General features: G+C 42.8%; 1 protein-coding gene and 1 long non-coding RNA gene across 2 annotated transcripts; both read right to left on the reverse strand.

Moving 5' to 3' along the window:
• Positions 1–441: 441 nt before the first annotated feature.
• Positions 442–4,398, reverse strand: CkIalpha (Casein kinase Ialpha). The gene is made up of 4 exons (XM_001355345.4): positions 4,056–4,398; positions 3,042–3,189; positions 2,166–2,940; positions 442–2,068 (listed from the first exon to the last, which is right to left on the reverse strand). Exons 2-4 carry the CDS (start codon positions 3,118–3,120, stop codon positions 1,909–1,911), a joined length of 1,014 nt encoding a protein of 337 aa, XP_001355381.1. The 5' UTR covers positions 3,121–3,189; positions 4,056–4,398; the 3' UTR covers positions 442–1,908.
• Positions 4,399–11,307: 6,909 nt separating this feature from the next.
• Positions 11,308–11,863, reverse strand: LOC117184449 (uncharacterized). Its single transcript, XR_004469814.1, has 2 exons — positions 11,437–11,863; positions 11,308–11,351 (listed from the first exon to the last, which is right to left on the reverse strand). It is a non-coding gene; the product is annotated as an uncharacterized lncRNA (long non-coding RNA).
• Positions 11,864–14,845: the final 2,982 nt, after the last annotated feature.

Below are 14,845 nucleotides of genomic sequence, written 5' to 3' on the forward strand. Positions count from 1 at the left end.
ATCGGTCGAAACCATTCCATTCCATTCCTTCGACAATTAGATCTCAAAACAATAGCTACTACCCTCACTCAAAGTGGTATGCATTTTCAACATAACAACATCCTATAACATTTTTGATTCTTAGCGCGAATCGTAATGTTTTCTTTTGAGTTTTGAATGACTATTACGGGATGCCTTTGGATGCCTCATTTATGGATTGATAGATAATCTTTATAAATGTTTGGGATTTACTATTATGTATATTTTCAGACATTTCAAAGAAATTTATGTGTCGGTAGTTTTCTTCCTCGAAATTGCACGATTTTCAGATTTCAAATTGGTTTATATATAGGTATGTAATTCGCTATAGTTCTTTAGATCTACGATCGATTGATTAAAGGCTGTGCCTGACGTTTTCCTGCATCGACTTCTTGCTGTTCTTCTATCCTCGCACCATCTCTACCTCTCTCTGTCTATTTAGTGGCGAGGTGTCATTCGAAGGTTCCGTCGCGAATTTACAGAAATCCGGGGCATCGGGGCGTCCCATCGATCCGATCGACAGAGCGATGTACATAATTTCAACATATTTATTGATGTAATTCAAAAAATTAAATATAAGTTATGTTTATAATTATTACTGCTTACTATGCAAAATTACTTTGCAGTTTTGCGTTCGGCTTTTTCATTGTTTTTTTTTTGTTTGTTTTTTATTTTATTATTATTATTTGATGTTTTTTCTTGTTTTTTTTTTGTTTTGTTTTTACTCATCTTTTGCTGTATTTATTACTGCTTTCCCCCCTCGTCGTCCCAGTTGGCTTTGCTGTGCTTCCTGGCGGCAACTTTATGTTTTTTACGTTTTTTAAATCTTTTATCGTTCGATTTCCCTTCTTTTTGTGTTGTTTTGTTTTCTGTTTTATTCTCTGCTTATTTATTGATGCGATTTCAATTAGTTATTGAGTCTGATTCGCAGCCATAATCAAGCAGTGGCGTGGAAATTGATTGAAATCAATTCAAATATTGTTATATATCGTATCGTATCGTTTCCATATACATGCGGGGATACATCGCTATCGTTATCGCATGATCGCATGATATATATGGGATGGTATATATGGGATTGGATGCGATTTCAATCTTTGTTGAATCAACAAGCAGCAATGGTGCGAGAGAATTCGATATCGAATCAATCAATTTTCAATTACAATTCAAAATGGGTCTACCTGCATACATATATATATATATATATATAGTATGAGCACATATCTGGTCTACATATATGCCTATGTACATATATATGTATATACACGAAATTGCTTACGATTTTTGTTCCGCTTCTACATTAAATCTGGTAAATTTGTTATACTAAGTGTGTTTGTTGTTGTTGTGTAGTGGGTGTGGTTGTGGGTGTGTGAGCTTGTGTTGCATGCTTATGCGTGAGTGTGTATGCATTATGATCTGTGCAATCTGTGGATCCTGGTCTGCTGTTGGTTCACTTCTTGGAACCATCGTCATCTCGTCTTTATCTGTATTTTTTCTGGGACTGTTGTACTGTGTGTGGGTATGTGAATGTGTGTGTGTGTGTGTATGTGTCTGTGTCTGGCTTGTTCCTTATTCTTTTAGTATTGAATTTAAATTAATTAATTACGAAACATCCTATGTCCCGAATGTGTATTACTTCGTTTCTCCATTTTTGCTTTTTACTCGTTTCTGTTTCGGATTCTGCTTTTCTTCCTATGATTCCTCTTCCTTATTTCGCTTCGCAGTGTATTTCTCTATCGTTATCCATTCCGCTCCTTGGCCAACTCAACTCCACTCCGCTCTCCATTCCGCGTTCATTTCATATTCATTTCTCTTATAGTGTGTGTGTTTTGTATGTTTCCCCCCCTTTCATTTTTTATTCAACAACCTCCCGCGATATCCGTCATCGCCCTAGTCCGCGATCAGCGGCTTGCCGTTCTGCTTCTCCTTGTCCTTGTCCAATTGCTCCAAGAGTATTGCAGGATTCGCCTGACCCTGGTGGGTCTTCTGCTTCAGCATTGTCCAGTCGTAAATGTAGTCATACTGATGGTTCAGCGTCCTAAACAGTATGCTGTGTAGAGCACAGAAGATATAGGAACGAATACAACATGATAAAGGTATCTATTTATGTAGATCTATAGAGAGAATTATTATGGATATCCACATACCGGAACAATTGACGTAGGTACATGTAGTCTGGCTGTTCCTCGAAACGCAAGCTGCGGCAATAGTTCAAGTACATGGAGAACTCGGCCGGCGAACCCTTGCACAGCACCTCGATGGGCGTTGACATCTTCTTCTCTGAGATTTTCTCGTACTTCTGCTGCTTGTTGTTGGCCTTCATGCCCTGCCAGGGCAGGACGCCGCGATTGAAGTACATCATCACATAGCCGAGGGACTCCATGTCGTCGCGGCGAGACTGCTCGATGCCCAGATGGGCATTGATCGAAGCATATCGGGCGGTTCCCGTCAAATTCTTGTCCTCCCTGTACAAGATGTGGTGGCGCGTGTGGGGGTCGCGGTACTTCTTGGCCAGACCAAAGTCGATCAAGAATAGCTTGTTGCAATGCCGGCCGATGCCCATGAGGAAGTTGTCCGGCTTGATGTCGCGATGGATAAAGCACTTGAGATGGATATATTCAAGGCGACCGATCATCTGGTCGACCAGCATCAGCACCGTCTTGATGGTGAAGTGGCGCGTACAGAAATTGAACAGATCCTCCAGCGAGGGCCCCAGCAGGTCCATCACCAGCGTATTGAAGTTCTTCTCCTTGCCGTGGTGGCGGATGCGTGGGAAGCCAACGCCGCCGCTCAGAATGCGGTACAGCTTGGCCTCGTACAACAGCTGGGGATGGCGGGCATGGGCACTCTCCATCTTGATGGCCACCTCCTCGCCGCTCTGGATGCTCATGCCCAGATAGATGTCACCGAAAGAGCCGCTGCCTGGAGAGCAGAATAAGTATTTGGATTGCATTAGTCGGGGATCTGCATTCGGGCGGTGGATCTGGATCTGGATCTGCATCTGTGGCAGGGCAGGCACTCACCTATCTTGCGTATGACCCGATATTTGCCACCGACAATTATTTCGGGGCGACTTTCCTTCAGTATACGCATCTTGTCCATGATGGAGGCGTTCCCCTTGCAGGCCTCGTCGACTTAACAATATAGTATGTTCGTTCGTGAGCACGATTTCTATAATATCAGGAAGTACCAAGAAGAGTTAGGTCTGGTCTCACGTTAATCTTCAGTCTTCGGTCACTTTCTTTTTGCCCCCGTTTCTCTTTGGCGCTGGTTGTGCGGCCCCCTTGTCCCTTTGTCGCTTTGGGGTTTGCTTTTCCCCGCTGTCAACCGAAATGCGCATTTCATAACCAAGTTGGCATTAAATTTATAGAATTTCATCATCGATTTACGGACAGACAGAAGATCGCCAGAGAGTCGGAGGTCCGGGATCCTATGGCTATGCCTCCATCCCCAATTCGAGGAGGCGCGTCTTTCGTTTATTGGCGGGTAATACGATAGTGTATGCATGATTATTTGTATTATTTTTGTCATGGAAAGATTTCTAAATAAACAAGGCGTCGGTGGGCGCCACATAGAAACGGGACGGGACAGGCTTCTTCTTCCTCTTCTTTTTCCCTCATTTTACCCCGTTGGAATGCATATTACGCGCACACACACTCAACTACACGCACACACACTGGACAACACATACTTTCATCCAATCAACACTATGACGCACAACAACAGCAAAGACAACAAGCAGCAGCCGTAGCCGCAGTCAGGCCACTAACACATGCGGATGGCGCACTAATACAGCCACATACGCAATACAGCTGCATGCACAGTTGCACCTTACAAATGTTTTACACAAAAGAAAATTTCGAGCCAGGCACTCGCACACATACTATCACTGCGCTACACACACACACACACTCACACACACCACACAGTCGCACTTAGCACGCATTTCAACTGGATGAAAATGTATATTCCGCAAAGACACACGTAAAATATTCATCCAAAATCGTTGGCTGACATTTTTTGGCAGAAAATCTTACCACAGATGAGCAATTGAGCAAGCGAAACTATTGGAACTGCTGTGCTGGGTGTTTCTCAAGGTTGGCTCTTCACTCACAAAAAATTTTGTACGGTGGAAAAAAATTAAATGGGAAAATCGCGTTGGAAATTGGTCGTTTCTCGCAGCAAGCTGGCTCTTCAACACCCGGATAACGTTAGAAAGATAGTTCTTTAGCAGTTTATGTACGCGCACAACCGAAATAAGGAGAGGAAATATTTATATTTTATTAACTAAAATAAAAATGGTAGACTCCAGCAAAAATGCTTTTGCTAGGGATGATATCAGTGTGACGGCAAGAAAATCAGTGTGACCGTATAAAAACATTCACATGCAGTGAAATACTGAAGTCCGAAATCGATAAAAGGTTTTTCTCAGCTGATTTTAGCTCGATACACAAATTCAAACATTCATAAAACGGGGTTTTTACGTTTGTTTTCTACTTTATTGGGGCGCTCGCTCTCGCCAACTGTAACAGTAGCTTGCGAAGCGAACAAATGAAGGCTGAGATGCAGGAGTGCAGCGACAACTCCGGGCGGGCTAGTCGGAGCACCCCCAGTGGCTCCCGTACACCAGCAGGTGACACGCAACAAGCGCATCTCCATCAAGGTCTTCAGTTTGGAAAACTAAGGCATCCCAGGTTCGCAAGGTTCGTTGAGTCGCTCGGGAGAAGAACGCTCAGCCGCCGATGATCTGCTGACGCCTGCTAAATTGATAGGCGTCTGCTGCTCGTTATCAGGCTATGGGTCTTGTTAACGATTTCACATCATCGTGGCGATAGGACTTTTCGACTTTGGTGCACCGTAACCGACCGGAGTTGCTTCACCTGCGGAATTGCGCCTCTATTGGACGTCTGTTGGTAGGTTAGGTTAGGTTAACCCGGACGGCCCTCAGCGGGGCCACGCATAGGCCAATATGGCCCTTAGTTATCCGGATGGGGGGTTGTATGAACCGTCGCGGGAGTGTTAATGTGGTTTTAAAAGTCCCCGAGAATCGAGGTGTTTTTAGCATAGGCCAGCAGTTGTGGCGTCCTTTTGGAGGCATCTTCCAGTGATGCCAACACTGGGGCGCCCAGGTTTCTCCTCCTTGCCCTTGAGAGAGCCGGACAGTTACAGATGAGATGTTCCAGGGTTTCGATAGCCCCAGGTTCCTCACATTTCCTACAACTGTCTCTGTTGGTGATGCCTAGCTTTGCTGCATGTGCAGCAGCCAGACAGTGACCTGTTAGTATTCCCACTAGCAATCTACAGTCCTTTCGTGGTAGGTGCAGTAGGTAGTGGCTTAGTTTCTCGTTGCGCTCCTTGCACATTATCTTCGAGGTTCTGCAGGTGGTGGTACTCCTCCACCTTCTATCAGTCTGTGCTCTAGCCTGCTTCTCTAGATCGCCTTGCAGCGTTCTAAGGGAGACAGGCACGTTCTCGGTTCTCCTATTCTCCAGCACGACGCCTTCCTTAGCTAGTACGTCCGCCGCTTTGTTTCCTTCGATGCCCTGGTGGCTGGGAGCCCAATAGATCCGCACTGTCTTTGTCGTGCTTAGGATGTCTAATGCCTCCCTGCTCGGCAAGACACTTCTGGAACTGACCACTGACGACTGCATGGATCTTATCGCCGCTTGGCTGTCGACGAATAGGTTGACCGCATCGTGTGCTCGTTCTGTGAGGAGAGCGACCTCCGCTGCTTTCCCGATGCCAAAAACTTCTGCCTGGAATATGCTGCATTGGTCCGGTAGCTCAGGGGTCAGGGTCTGTACAGTATAGGCCCGCTCCTACTCCTCCGTCCATCTTGGAGCCGTCTGTGTATATATTGCGGTGCTCAGTTTGGTCCCTTCCAATTTTCCAGTCTTCAGGTCCCAAAGATGTGGTTGTTTTGACGTCAAGGCAAGGTTGGGGGGGGTCATGTAATCAGTTGATCTGGTCATTTCCCTGCCGATTGAACTGTGCCCGTATCCTTGTGGCGATAGATTTCCTGATGCTATGAGGCGTTGTGCTGCCTTTCCCGCAATCAGGCGAGCGTGAATGTCCAGGGGGTCGATTCCGAGTACAGTTTCGAGTGCTTTTGTTGGGGCTGACCTCAGCGCCCTGTAATACAGAGCAGAGCCTGTCGCTGAGTCTTTTCCATAAGCTTATGGTATGTCTTCTTTTCAGTAGCCTGCCACCACACTAAGGCTCCAGTGCATTAGAGCAAAGACTATACAATACCAAGATGTTGCATGAGGAACAAATTCTTTTTCAATTTTCGTTTGACGCTTCATGGTACGGCCGCGCGGGGCTATTACTTCAATTCTCTTTTACGCTACTCGGCTTCGCCAATGCCTCGGTCAGCGTCGAGTCGGTGTGTCTCGAGAGAAAGAATACAAAAACAAAATATGAATCGTCTGCGTGCCGAAACCGTAGGGCAGCGTAGTCGCGATGTCTTTGGCGCGGCACGGTGGGGACTCAGCCGAAATAGTAAAAAAAATTGTATGAGTGCTTTAGATAAATTTAATGTACGCATCTAATAGAGAATTTTCCAATCAAATTTTCAAGATAGTTTAAGTTTAGGAGATATAAGCACTCAAAGTTTATATATATGTAAGTACTCAATGCAAATATTTATTGAACTCATATTCACTAACTAATTTAGCAAGCTGAGACGGCCAAAGGTCCCACTGTGCCGCTCCAAAGACATCGGCGATCCGCGATCGCTTCGACGGTGCTGAGGCTAGAGAGTCCAGAATTGCCGAACAGACGAAACCGATTGGCAGCGGGGTCGCGGTAGAGACGAAGTACAGGCGAAAACGGAATTGAAACCCCGCGCGCTCCCTTGTGCCTTTTGGGTTCTAATGTTAGGACCCGCCATAGAACAGCTTTTTGGTCGCTCATGCAACATCTTGGTATTGTATAGTCTTTGATTAGAGCAGGTGACAGGCCCCATGTGCTGCTGAGCATCTTCTTGGATGTCGTCTGTTGGTAAATAAATAAATAATTTTTGATGCAATATCTAAGATCTTAATGAAAAGTCTACTATGTGTTCCCGGATCCGCCTGATCTTGGTTGCAGCTTGGATATTTAGACTTTATATTTTCTTTTTCTTCCAAGACGTTTTTTGCTTGGTTGTGGGCCACAATTTGATCCCAACATGTACCACAAATGTTTACGGAAGACATTTCAGTTAAATTGCCTTAAATATCCACCCCTTCAAGGAAGCCCTGCTTTGAAAAGCGGTCAGCTAAGGAAACAGTGCATGTCAGAGAACCCTGTATATTTATTTCACCTCTTTCAAAAAGATCCATTGCGCTCATTGTTTTTTTTGGGCGATCCTGAAGACAAAAATAATTGAGCTAACATATTATTTTGAATGATTAACTTAACTGTCTGATTTCCATTACCACCATTTTGAAAGAGTAAAGCAAACTTGCGACTTTTTCATATTCGCATCAATAAGACATTGAACAAATTTACAAAAGTGCCCATTTGCTCGGATTTTATTTCCAAAATTCAAATTATAAGCTTCTACTGAGCCGTGGTTCTAGTTGACCGCTCCAACACGGATATAAAAATTATGGTTAACCATTAATAAGTAAAATACAACTCAATTATTAAACAATAAATAAAATACACCTTTTTAAGCCACTGTCTATTAAAATATTTTAAAAATGGAGAAAAGAGCTTCTCGTTTAAGTTTATTGCTTCGCATTTTAGAAGGTTAGGTCCTTGGACAATTTTTCTTTTTGGTAAAAGTAAGATTTCGTATTGTTTTTTTTAGCGTATTTTCTTGTATGCTTGAGTAAAATGAAAGCAACAGGCGTAAAAACTCATGCTGGGATGCAGACCTTTTAACGCCTCACACGCTTTGCCTATTGCACCGAAAAAAATTATCTATAACATTATATTCTATACACATGTTCAATAACAATAAATTATCTACATATTTACATATTAAATAATACGTTTATATTATTTTAAATACAGCACGGAATACTTTAAAAATTTTTACTTAATGAAATTAACTTCCTAATAAAAACGCTATTCATAAATCATGCAGTAGCTATGTATATATGCTCAATTAAGAAAAAGTTTTTTTTTATACCCGATACTCAAAATGGGTATTGAGATATATTAGATTTGTGGTAAAAGTGGATGTGTGTAACGTCCAGAAGGAATCGTATATATATTCTTGATCAGCATCAATAGCCGAGTCGATTGAGCCATGTCTGTCTGTCCGTCTGTCCGTCCGTCCGTCTGTCCGTCTGTCCGTCCCCTTCAGCGCCTAATGCTCTAAGACTATAAGAGCTAGAGCAACGATTTTTTTGGATCCAGACTTCTGTGATATGTCACTGCAACAAGACTATTTCAAAACTTTGCCCCGCCCACTTCCGCCCCCACAACCCATAAGAACCCATAAGAGCTAGAGCAACCAAATTGGGTATCCACACTCCTGTGATATCGGACCTTGACCGTTTTGTGTCAAAGTTTCGCCACACCCCCTTCCGCCCCCGCAAAGGACGAAAATCTGGGGTATCCACAAATCTCAGAGACTATTAACGCTAGAGTAACCAAATATAGTATCCGCCCTCCTGTTAGATCTCACTATAAAACGTACATATATCTCAGAATTTCGCCCCACCCCCTTCCGCAACGAAAATCTGTTGCATCCACAATATTGCAGACTCGAGAAAACTAAAAACGCAGAATCATAGATAATGACCATATCTATCAGATTGCTGAATCTGGATCAGATCGGATCAATTTTGTAGCGCCCGACGTCACGCTCGGACTGATTTTCTGTCTCTCTCGCACGCACTCTTTGTCGTGTCGTTTAATATTAGCGGCGTCTGCCGGAGGAGAGCCATACTGATTTAGTATCGGGTATAACTGTAGAGTTGCGGTGTCCGCAGCAACTCACAACGTTCCCCCTCGTTCTATTTTTGTTTGTGTATCGGCATAATTTGCTCAAAATCGCCGGAGATATGACGCCTTCAAACGACAGAAGTCCTCCAGAAAAAAGCGACATTCTTATAGTTTTATAGTGTGCTTTTAAAAGCGTCGTAGCGCCCGTGGGCGTCATAATACTGGGCGTTATGACATGCAAATAACCAGCGAGAAAGTGTTGGACAATTTGGTGCGGAGGTGCCGATTTCGACAGGCTGATCATTGCATCGAAATTTTTGGAATAAACAGCTCTTCCCCAGGGAGAACTTGCAGTATTGCCGCACCGAGCGGCGAACAACCCCCGCACCAAGCACCGAATCAGCCAAATCAAACCAAAACCATCCGCAACCGGCAACCCGGATGCCAAGAAAATATCAACCAAGTTCAACTACAACCAGTGTACGCTGAGTAACTAATAAAACTTAGATATATGAAAATTTTATGCTGCCACGAAAGTCAGAACAAATAAATGAAGGCAGGGCTAGCAGCTGAGCTGTATTTATAGTATTTCGCTGCGGTCGTACACCAGTACAGATTTCGAGAGCCGCCATTAGCTAGATTCAGTGCTGCCGATTAAGCTTTTTTCCCGTCAGAGCTGCTTTTTTGATGTTGCCACCGCTTACATAAAAAGTAAGAAAATGTTATTATTTTTTAACGATATTTGCCAGTTTACCAGATAATTTAGAAATTCTAAAATAGGTTGACCTTTTTCCGTCAACAAAATATTATTCGTTAAGAAAAATGGAATTAGCTAAGTTTTGGATTAGCTTTAAGTTGAAAATATTCAGAAATTGAATGCAAATGTAGCGATATTCATTTTATAATTTTAAATTAATTGAATTTAATTCATTTAATTCGTACGTATGCGAATCAGAAGCTAGCCCCACAGAGCTGGATGAGTTAATGAAAATTATATAAAATACATGTTAAATATCACTTTAATACAAAATTGTTAATACCATTAATTAGGTTTTAAAAAAATTGTCAGCTTTTTTTTCTTTTCTTCAAATTAGAAATAGCTTTATTTCTGATAAAAAGTCGGCAGCACTGATGCAGTAGCAAATGACCAACAAATTTAAGAATTAAAAGTCGAAGCATGGCAAAAACAGACTGCCACATGTTGCCGTCTCCTTTTCACTGCTGCGCTACCGGGAAAGCGGACATGTCCACAAACAAGATTATTTTCTGCTTTTCTTCACCAGCTCTGTGATGTTTCAGTTTTAGATTTTACGAGCCCCGTTTTTTCGGTAATCGGTTGTCCGGCTTGCATCGACGTTGATTAGCCGCCGACTAGTCCGAGCAGAGTTTTCATAAATTATCATTTATGATTCATAAATGACCACTTATCCGAGGCGGGAGTCATGCGCCGCTACAAGAAAATGTCGGTCGACTCTTCCACTCCATCGGCACAGTTCTCCCAGAGCAGGACGGCTGGTATGCAACGCTGTGGGAAGAGGGAGTAGGTATTGTTAGCTTAAGAATTTGGGCACATATCGTTTCTTTTCGCTGGCAGCAGCCGGCCTTATCGTGGACATAAGTCACAGTTGGTGGTACCATCGGAAACTAGATCCTTGTTCGCTGCACTCGCCGGACTGGCAGATGAACTGATCCGCCGGGCCGTCATTTTCGCCGGCACAGCACCAGGAGGCGGGTATACAGTTCTTGTTTTCCGCCACTGTGGCCGCTGGTGCCTCACCACCTCCGCTGGCTCATGATGCAAATATGCAAGGTGGTCTCGTCGGTAAAAGTCAGTCCCTTAACGTATGCTAGCAATAAGTGCGAGTGAAAGGCACATAGTATAGTGATTGTGAGTGAGACGGCATATGTTGATGTTGATAAACCCTTAACAGGCCCGTGGGATTTAAAATTTCCTATTATAATACAAAGAATTGAAGTTTTTTTATGGTTTTATATTTAATAGTTTTGTATTTGCAAGCAAACGTTGCTTCTGCCTTTCCATGGATATTTATTTGTTAAGATTGTCGGCCTCAACCATTTCCTTATTTTCCATAAGGTCAATGACCACATCCAGGGTGCCAGTCTTTATTTCTACTTCAGATAACCATCTGTATAACGTAGCACGACTAGGTAAAGGAAATCCTTTTTTATAAAGATGGTTGTACGCTCCAGCGCCTGCGGTATGAAGGCGAATTGCCGCAGATATGTCCTCCGAATTAAATTTTTGTCGTTTTCCACCACTCTTTAATATTTTAATTTGATTATTCGTAAAAATTTTTCCAAGAGACTTTTCTAATTGGCGCGAGTCCTCAAGCTGCTGGCTTACGCGATGCATTTCCACCTCCATAGCACGAATCTTTTGTCTCAGGCACTCGTTTTCCTTGAACATTGCATGATTTATCATTTCGTCCCTACAGAGCATTTGCATTATTATTTGCATTAACCTAACGCATTATTATTTACATTTATTTATATATTTTCACACGGTAAACTTACTCTGTTTGCGTGTTCGAATTGACGAAACCATCTTTTAAACTTTCGTCCTCTCTATCCGGAACGGCGTTATCAATCAATCTCCTCCTTTTATAAGTCTGCCCTTTGTTAGGTGCAGACTTCCACTGGGAAGCTTTGAAGTGAGTGTCGCAAATTTTAGAATGAGCGCCAAGGCTGCACCCGAGGCTTTGTTCCCACAACTTCCGCTTCACTGCACATTTCGGAGCATGAATAAATTTTACTCCCGGAACATGATTTCGGCAAAAAGTGCAGTATGTCATTTTTTGTTGGTGGCACCTAAGGGTTAAAACTTTATAAAAAAATTCGTCCGCGAACAACCTTCTACATCAACAAGCAAACACGCACTAACGATAAGGGACAACACGAACGAACTTCGGCTCCCCACGAGACCACCTTGTATAATTGCATCATGCGCTGGCTATTTCAATGGCTATGCTATGGCAATGTCGAACGGCTGTCCAGAGTCGCAAAAAGGATAGCTGAAATCAGTTTACCAGCAACATTTACGTAGCCATGATGCTACATGGTGATTTAAGGTGGTTTCGTCGGCAAAAGTCAGTCCCTTAACGTATGTTAGCAATAAGTGCGAGTGAAAGGCACATAGTATAGTGAGTGTGAATGAGACGGCATATGTTGATGTTGATTAACCTTTAACAGGCCCGTGGGGATTACAATTTCGTTTTATAAATCAAAGAGGTGAAGTTTTTTTTATTGTTTTTTTTTATCGTGGACGTTGACATGCAATGACTGCATCTTTCAAGAGGTGATGCAATTACTGCACCGTCAAGTGGCCCGTGTGACACCAGCAGAAGGCTGTTACGCGAGCATGCAGGAAAGATAGCTGTTAGACCAATATTCGAGGAAGATTAGCACGAAAGTTTCTAAGAGAACTAGACATGCATTCAAAATAAACATAAAAATTCCACTACAATTACTAATTACTAATTACTATGAAGGTGTGTAAGGATTAGTAATTTAATAAGAGGAAGAGAATTAGTGGTGGATATGATATGAGAGGGAATTATAATCCGAGCATAAGACCCTAAACGGTTCATGCAAGGAATAATTCGATCTACAAAGTGGAAGGAACAACGGTATCAAATTTCTAGTAAGTCTAATAGGAATTGTGAAGTTTATGCGGCTCAACAGATCAGGGCTGTTTATGTCACCCCTGATCAAGTTGTGCATAAAAATCACACCAAGCCTTTTTCTACGGTTAACTAAGGATGGGAGGTTTACTAATAGCAGTCTACTAGAGTCAGATGGGAGTCTCACACCTTCATCCCAGTTGAGGCCCCGCAGAGCAAAGAGTAAAAAGTTGTTCTGTACTGATTCTATACGGTCCTTGTGTACTTTGTACTGAGGGCACCATACACTGGAGCCGTATTCTAAGATCGGACGAACAAGCGAGGTATAGAGAGTCTTTGTTATATAGGGGTCGTCAAATTCCTTTGACCACCTCTTTATAAACCCAAGCACGCCCAAGGCCTTATTTACCATGGTAGAAATGTGTTCGGAAAACTTTAACTTGCGGTCTAACATAACACCCAGTTCATCCACCAGGGCAATTCTCTCAAGAGAACCACCAAATAGGGTATAGGGAGACAACAAAGGGCTAGAACGATGAAATGTCATAACTTTGCATTTCGAGGCATTAAGGAGTAACAAGTTTTCACAACACCATGACTGAAAGCTATTGAGATCGGATTGCAAGCGATAATGAAATAAAAAGCCCTTATACAGGACACAGAGTTTAACATCATCCGCGTACATAAGTACTCGAGAGTGTCTTAATACCGAAGGCAAGTCATTAATAAAGAGTGTGAAGAGTAAGGGGCCTAGATGGCTGCCCTGTGGTACTCCCGAAGGAACCTTTACTGGTAAAGAGAGGGAGTTTTTGAAGAGGACTCTTTGAGACCTGGAATAAAGATAGCTAGAAATCCATCTCAGGAGGTTGGGTGGAAACCTTAAAAGGTCAAGTTTATGCGCTAAAAGGGAATGGTTTGCAGAGTCGCATGCTTTACTAAAGTTATTTTTATTAATTTTGCATTTGCAAGCCAAAATTGCTTCTGATTTTGCACGGATAAGGTTCTTAAGGTTCTTTGTTAAGGTTCGTAATTCTAAATAAATTATAATTTTAAAATAAAATGATTTTACGTCTATGTTAATTTTGTGCAGCCATTAATAATTTTGCCTTGACATTTGTGGTTAAATTGAAATGTTCTTTTGCATTATGTATAAATATTAATTATAATTCTTTGATTTTATTTTTAAATTCTTCAGACGGTTTTATTAGTGCGCTTTTTTACGCTATTAGTACGCTTTTCCTCCGAACCGATGGTGTGGCTGTTCCCGTCAGCTCTGCGCTTGGGTAAAGTCTGACGCTCGGCCGAAGGGCTCCAGTCGAGGGGGTGATGTACTATTGCACGAACAGTCATATGAACAGGCCCTTCAGGAGGACTATCGCAATCGCGCTGTGAGACATCTATAGCCACATCACCAGCCATGGGCTCAGCCATCAGCGCAGAAGGCAACATGGTCGATTGGTGCAGCTCCAGCGAGGAGTAAGACTATGCTCGCACAGCGGGCACGTTCGAATTGCAGGTACTCCTCGTTTTCCTCGATTTGTTCCATGGTGGACAATTGCATTGACGCCACTGCGTCATATGCCATTCCTTCCTCATAGACACCAGCGTCTTTGAGCAAGTTAATTAAAGCGTGGAAGGACTGGCACCTTTAAATTAGACAGCCTTGTAGAAAATTGACTCATCAATCGTATAAAAGTATATGTTCAGTGCTGACGATCCTAACTAGCTGGTAATATTCATACCTTCTCCTCGGAGCGCACTTAAACCTCCGCAACGAATCATCTCTTCGGAGCGCACTTAAACCGCCGCAACCAATCCTCTCGGCTACCCCGAAAGACGACCCCGAAGGACGAGCCAGACGAAAAATCCGAGCACCTAGTAAACTCTGTACCCTTTTAAGATGAAAAAAAAACAACTCTATTTCTTTGTACCGCTTAATTCAGGCCTTATTCTTGAACAACGAGACTCTCTTTCAGCTACTACATCCAGAGATCAAACAAAGGACCCCGCAAAGGACGAATATCTGTGGCATCCACAATATTGAAGATACGAGAGAAAACCCACAATCATAAAGAATGACCATATCTACCAGATTGTCGAATCTGTTATGAAATCAATTTGTAGTGGCTACGCAGCGCCCGAAGACATGTTCAGACACGTTTTCTGCACGCACTCTTTGTCGCTCAATGTAGCCATACTGACTATGTATCGAGTATTCATGTAGAGTTGCGGTCGCAGCAGCAACTCACAACGTTCCCCCTCGTTTTTTTTCCACCATCGATAATTTGAATAGTGAAAAAATC

This window comes from Drosophila pseudoobscura, chromosome X, assembly GCF_009870125.1.
Source record: "Drosophila pseudoobscura strain MV-25-SWS-2005 chromosome X, UCI_Dpse_MV25, whole genome shotgun sequence".
NCBI lineage: Eukaryota > Metazoa > Arthropoda > Insecta > Diptera > Drosophilidae > Drosophila > Drosophila pseudoobscura.

What these genes read in the sequence shown, in the direction of transcription:
- CkIalpha (XM_001355345.4), bottom strand. Translation starts at nt 3,120, where the DNA reads ATGGACAAGATGCGTATACTGAAGGAAAGTCGCCCCGAAATAATTGTC. An exon ending in TCGGGTCATACGCAAGATAG is followed by an intron (nt 2,941 to 3,041) that starts GTGAGTGCCTGC and finishes TCTGCTCTCCAG; the next exon opens with GCAGCGGCTCTTTCGGTGAC. An exon ending in TACCTACGTCAATTGTTCCG is followed by an intron (nt 2,069 to 2,165) that starts GTATGTGGATAT and finishes TGCTCTACACAG; the next exon opens with CATACTGTTTAGGACGCTGA.